General features: G+C 39.5%; 2 protein-coding genes across 6 annotated transcripts; one reads left to right on the forward strand and one right to left on the reverse strand.

Annotated features, from left to right (window-relative positions):
• The first annotated feature begins 286 nt into the window (after positions 1-286).
• On the forward strand, positions 287-4350 carry LOC113275002 (cytochrome P450 71A1-like). 5 transcript variants are annotated; one of them, XM_026524428.1, is made up of 3 exons: positions 287-749; positions 1295-2131; positions 2208-2987. In XM_026524428.1, the coding sequence occupies exons 2-3, from the start codon at positions 1493-1495 to the stop codon at positions 2844-2846; spliced, it is 1278 nt and encodes a 425-aa protein (XP_026380213.1). In that variant the 5' UTR covers positions 287-749; positions 1295-1492; the 3' UTR covers positions 2847-2987. The 5 variants fall into 5 exon arrangements, with proteins under 5 accessions (XP_026380213.1, XP_026380214.1, XP_026380216.1 ...); XM_026524429.1 differs by having other exon boundaries at positions 1298-2131; XM_026524431.1 differs by lacking the exon at positions 287-749 and having other exon boundaries at positions 782-1424; positions 1888-2131; positions 2208-4350.
• LOC113275003 (probable carboxylesterase 8) lies at positions 4213-5451 on the reverse strand. Its single transcript, XM_026524432.1, has one exon. The coding sequence runs from the start codon at positions 5041-5043 to the stop codon at positions 4378-4380; it is 666 nt and encodes a 221-aa protein (XP_026380217.1). The 5' UTR covers positions 5044-5451; the 3' UTR covers positions 4213-4377.
• Positions 5452-5926: the final 475 nt, after the last annotated feature.

Raw genomic sequence — 5926 nt, forward strand, 5'->3', positions numbered from 1 at the left:
TTAAATTTCTTTTAATTAAGGGCCTCATATTATGGGTTATCCATGGGTTGGACCTTAGCCTAATTTTCCCAACTGAATAAGGGTATATTTTAAGGATCCCACGAATAACCTAATTTTGAAACCGAAAACGGCTCGAATACATTAATCAGTTCCTGGTTCCTAAGATATCCGAGTGAAATCGACCCGTTTATACCTGGCCCATCATAGAGTAAACAATTCATGGGCCCATCATAGCTTCCTGTCCTAAGAGTCCAAGCAAGAACACATGTCGCTTCATAATCTTTCAATGCAAAAACTCCTTTCCAATCGCCTTTCTTGACCTGACAACCTGCAAAATAAATTTACTCCTCCTCACCTGTTAATGAAAATCAGAGAATCCCCAATTTTTGAATCATATCCTCCTCATCCAGGAAAACCCTAAATTTCCTTGCCAATAAACACTTACCACCCGCTCTTATTCAGTTTTTGTTTCAAAGATCCCACTCGAGTTTGTGTTTGATCTCATTATTCAATTTCCTTGAGACTTTCCTGTGAACATCATAAATTCTTTCGGCAGCGTATTACCCACCATGTCATCTCTCTGGATTTGTGAGATGACATGGCTGATAGAAGGCACTTCAAATCGTTTTCGTAATTGCCTTGTTGATGGTTTCCTCTCCGAGTCGGAGAACTTGAAATCATGTTAGAAATAAGCAGAAGCTTCATCTTATCAGATTAGCGGAGCTTCAAAATTTATAAGAGAAACACAGGTACACCTTTATGTATTCAATTTCAAGAAATTCATTTTTATTTATTTTTTGCCATTTTTTTGCGAACTTGTCCATTTTTACCTTCACATTTCCGAATGTTGTATGTCTTGTGTACCCTTCCCTTCATGTATGATTCTTTTTAGTGTATTCAAGAATTTGAAACTCCCTGTAGTCTTTGAAATTGAGTTTCGAGTTGAGGCGGCTTAAAATGAATCACACAGAAAAATTTACATGATAGTCCACCATGATGTCGATGCATACTGTTGAGAATAGCCCCACCTAGTATGGTTTGAGAATTGGGCAAATGTATGGTGCAAGTTGATAAATAGCGACAGCAGCGACCTTTATAATATGGCCAAATGTATGGAGAGTTAGATCTAGGAACACAGACATTTTGGTTTACAATTCTTTATGCTTACCAGCTGACATTAATGGATTTCTAATCTCTCCTGCAACAGTTGTTAAAACAACAAGAACAATTTTACGTTATGTTTTACCCAATCTCAATCTCAATCCTAACAATTCTCTTCTACTATCTTTCTAAGAAGCGTAAGAGATGTGATGATGCGTCGAGCATAAAACTCAACCTACCGCCTTCTCCACGGACGATACCTATCATCGGAAACATACATCAACTAGGACTCCGACTTCACCAGTCTTTTTACCGTCTGTCAAGTAAGTATGGTCCACTCATCCTTTTAAATGTGGGTAAAAAGCCTGTCCTTGTAGTTTCATCTGCAGAGATGGCAACTCAAATTGTGAAGACCCATGATCTCGTTTTCGCAAATAGGTTTAGTACAAAAGTTGCAAAAGTTATCTTCTGTGGTGTAAATGATATAGCTCTAGCTCCATATGGTGAGTATTGGAGAAAAGTGAGAAAGTTCTGTGTCCTTGAATTGCTGAGCATAAAAAGGGTTCAATCATTCAAGTTTGTAAGAGAAGAAGAAGTTGATAAACTTATTGAGAAGATAACTTGTTCGTCTAGACAAAGAGAGACCATAAATTTGACTGAGATGTTGTTTTCTATGCTAAACAACATTATCTTTAGGTGTTCACTTGGTGATAATTTTAAGAAAGATTACACAGACAGATTTGTGGAGTTGACTAAGAAGGCGGACACATTGTTGGCATCTTTCAGCTTTGAAGATTTATTTCCTTGGCTTCATTGGATGGATACTCTAACTGGACTTACTGGGAAGCTTAGGAGAATATCTCATGAACTAGATATCTTCTTTAATCAAGTCATTGATGATCATCTCCTTTCCAGATCACACGTGGACCACGACAAACATGATAAGAGGAACTTCATAGATCTGCTTCTTGATCATGCTGACCAAAATAACCTTGATCTCACTAGAGATAATATCAAGGGAATAATATTGGTAACTCTTATCACTCTCAGTTTATTTTTCTGCCTTGAACACACAAGTTATTTTCAATTCATATTTTCTATTACAGGACATGTTTGTTGGTGGAAGTGACACCACTGCAACTTCCATTGAATGGACTATGGCAGAGCTAATAAAGAATCCAAGGCTAATGAAGAAAGCACAAGAAGAGGTAAGAAGAGTGATAGGAAATAAAAACAAAGTGGAAGAGCAAGACATTGATCAAATGCAGTACTTGAAATGTATTGTGAAAGAGAGTCTACGGCTACATCCGCCTTTACCCGTTTTGATTGGAAGAGTTTCCTCTGTCAGTTGTAAGATAGGAGGTTATGATATCCCACCAAATACTGGAGTTTTCCTCAATGCCTGGGCAATTCAAAGAGACCCCAAATTGTGGGATAAACCAGCACAGTTCCATCCTGAAAGATTCGAAACCAACCAAATCGGTTTTAAAGGTCAGGATTGTCAGTTCATCCCATTTGGGTCTGGAAGAAGAGGGTGCCCTGGAATAGCATTTGGTCTTGCGGTGGTGGAATTTGTTTTAGCCAACCTCTTGTACAGGTTCGACTGGGAATTGCCTGGCGGTGCTGACAGTGAGGGGCTAGACATGACTGAAGGTCTGGGCATCACTGTGAATAGGAAAATATCTCTTCATGTAGTTCCAAATATTCTCAACCTGCTTCTGATTAATCTCTCCTTATATGCATAAATGTAAGTTTTAAGCTCTATTTAAGTTTTTCACAGAAGCTTTTGTTTCCAAGATCCGGCTTGAAAGAAAGTCAAAGCATAGTTTGTCATTAAAGCTCCAGAATCCAGATAACTAGATCAACAAATTAGTTTTCTATTTGAATCTTCAAGTCTACCCCATGTTCCTATGACCTTGAGGCCTGAGCTCCTTATTTTGCTCAAGTTGAAACATGGCCGAGTCAGGCTGACATTACTATACAGACGTGCAATAGCATCTCATCAGTGGTAGGATAACACCAGGACGGCAACAGCTGTAAGCACCACCAAATATATATATACTCAAATCGTTCAGTTGTTCACAAACCACAATCCATACCTTTACCTAATCAATATCCAACAATGGCAGATCAATCTCAGCAGCAAGCAACAGATAAATCCACTGTTACTGCTACAAGAATGTTCGACCGGCTTCACACTATTACTACAACCGATCCTTATGAAAAACTGATGTGCATCCACAATCCTGACAATGATACTCTCATTAGAAACTTCCCAAATCCACTTACCATCCTAGCAGAAGATGATCAAACCGCCAAAGACATATCTTTAAATCCTGACCGGAAAACCTCGATCCGAATATTTCGACCTCCGGCCGAACTCTCTGTAACAAATAAGCTTCCCATCATAATTTACTTTCATGGTGGTGGTTTCATTCTTTTCAATGCAGCTTCAACTATGAGTCACAATTTCTGCCAATCCATTGGTGCACATTTGCCCGCATTGGTCGTTTCGGTAGACTACCGTCTTGCTCCCGAAAGCCGACTTCCCGCTGCTTATGATGATGCTGTTGATGCCCTCAACTGGGTCAAAAGTCAAGCTTTAGACACCTCAAACGGCGAACCATGGTTCAAAGAATACGCTGATTTCTCAAGGTGCTTCATTATGGGGTGTAGTGCTGGTGGTAATATTGCGTATCATGCTAATCTAAGAGCAGTAGAAATGGATCTTGAACCAGTCAAGATCAATGGGCTAATACTACACATACCCTTTTTTGGTAGTTCAAAGAGAACTGAATCAGAACTAAGATTGATCAACGATCTATACTTGGCGCCTTCACTAAGCGATGTCATGTGGGAATTGGCTTTGCCGGTTGGTTCCGATCGTGATCACGCTTATTGTAATCCGAGTATTGACGACGGCGAATCATCTAGAATCAAGGTAGGGCTGATGAATAGGTGTTTGGTGATGGGATTTTACGGGGATCCGCTAATTGATCGCCAAATTCAGCTTGTGCAAATGTTGGAGGAAAATGGTGTGAAAGTGGAGACTTGCATTGCAGAAGGAGGGTTCCATGGGGTGGCATTCCATGACCCTAAAATACTTGAAACTTTGCTGGAAAAACTGAAACAATTCATTTGACTTTCTCTGCTATTACCAAGAAGATTCAAAGAATGGATAAGCCATGAATCTACTTTGTCACATTGATAATTTTAAATTTTAATTCAAACTTGTACTTTTTTTTGTTACAATATCATTTCAGTATGACACTAATCTCAATTTTCAGAGAACATGAAATCTTTTACAACTTTAAACAACTCTTGAGCCTTGTTTGGATCAGTATGTGCCGCTCCATGAGACCCAGATTCTGCAACCAAACTCACAACTTGAACACATTTTCCATCCAACATCTTGGCAAACTCGATATCCCGATCAACCAACGGATCTCCTTTACTACAAGCAACTAAACATCTCTTTACGAACCTTAATTTCCTTTCTAAATTCTCATCAACAAATGGATTACAATAAGCATGATCTCTGTTGACGCCGATTGGTAACGCTAATTCCCACAACAAATCATTGACAACTAGCGGCACACGGTCATCGTTAACCAATCTCAATTCAGAATCCGTTCTTTCGACTCCACCAAAATGTGGTTGGTTCAATATTAACCCACAAATCTTTATTGGTTCTAAATCCAATTCCGATGCACTTAAACAGGAACTATAAGCAATGTTTCCACCTGCACTTGACCCCATGACGAAACATTTTGAGAAATCAACATAGTTTCTCAACCATGGTTCCCCATTGATTGTATCCATAGCTTGATTCTTAACCCAAATTAGAGACTCCACGGCATCTTCGTAAGCCGCTGGGAGACGGTTCTCCGGTGCGAGACGATACTCTACGGAGATGACCATAACGGATAACTGATCCGCCATGGACTTGCAGAAACTATGGAAAACCGTTGAATTTGCATGAAATTGAATAAACCCAAAGTAAATTATGAGTGGAAGAAGTTGATTATTTTGAGATTCGGATGGTCTGAAAATTCTGATCCAGGATTTGTTTGTGGGGTTCAAGTCAACGTCTTTGGTGTCTGGATCATCTTCTTAATTGGTGATCGGAATGGAGGAGTTTCTAGTAAGAGAATCAGTAGCTGGGTCGTAAATGATTTTGAGTTTTTCATACGGATTTATGGTGCTGATGATTGAACCGGGAAGTGGTTCAGAAGACTGATTTGACATGTTTTTCGCCGAGAGATTTTTCCTTCGAACTTGTTTGGATAACAGAGATCGATTCGTAAGTGGAAATTTAGGACAAGGTTTTATTACCCCAAGGAGTTGACAAATTTGTAGCATAATTATGAAAAACTAAGTGAGGGAGGACGAAACTTCGTATAAAACGAAAAACTGCTGGGTCCTATGATTATGAAGCAGATATGCACTGGGTTTATCAAAGCTTAGAGCAACCACAATCATAAACGGGACTAAAGACCAAACGCCATACCAAAAGCTAAATTTATTTGGCATTTTCAGAGGTCAAGCGTAGTGGTGAAAGACTAAAATTTAGTCAGGCGAACAAAATAACAACGTATGAAATGGAACGGATATACAATGAGCGTACAATGGTCAGGCGTTGGTATTGTGGGCGTATGTATGGGACGAATGTATTTTGAACGCCTGGTGTTGGGCGTGAGTATTACTAACGCCTGGCAACAGACGGAAATGAAAGACTATGCCCAATCAGCAGACGGAAATGAAATACTACGCCCGATCAGCAGGCGGACTTATAGCAAACGTCTTGTTGGGGGAGTAATTATTG

Source organism: Papaver somniferum, chromosome 4 (genome assembly GCF_003573695.1).
Source record: "Papaver somniferum cultivar HN1 chromosome 4, ASM357369v1, whole genome shotgun sequence".
NCBI lineage: Eukaryota > Viridiplantae > Streptophyta > Magnoliopsida > Ranunculales > Papaveraceae > Papaver > Papaver somniferum.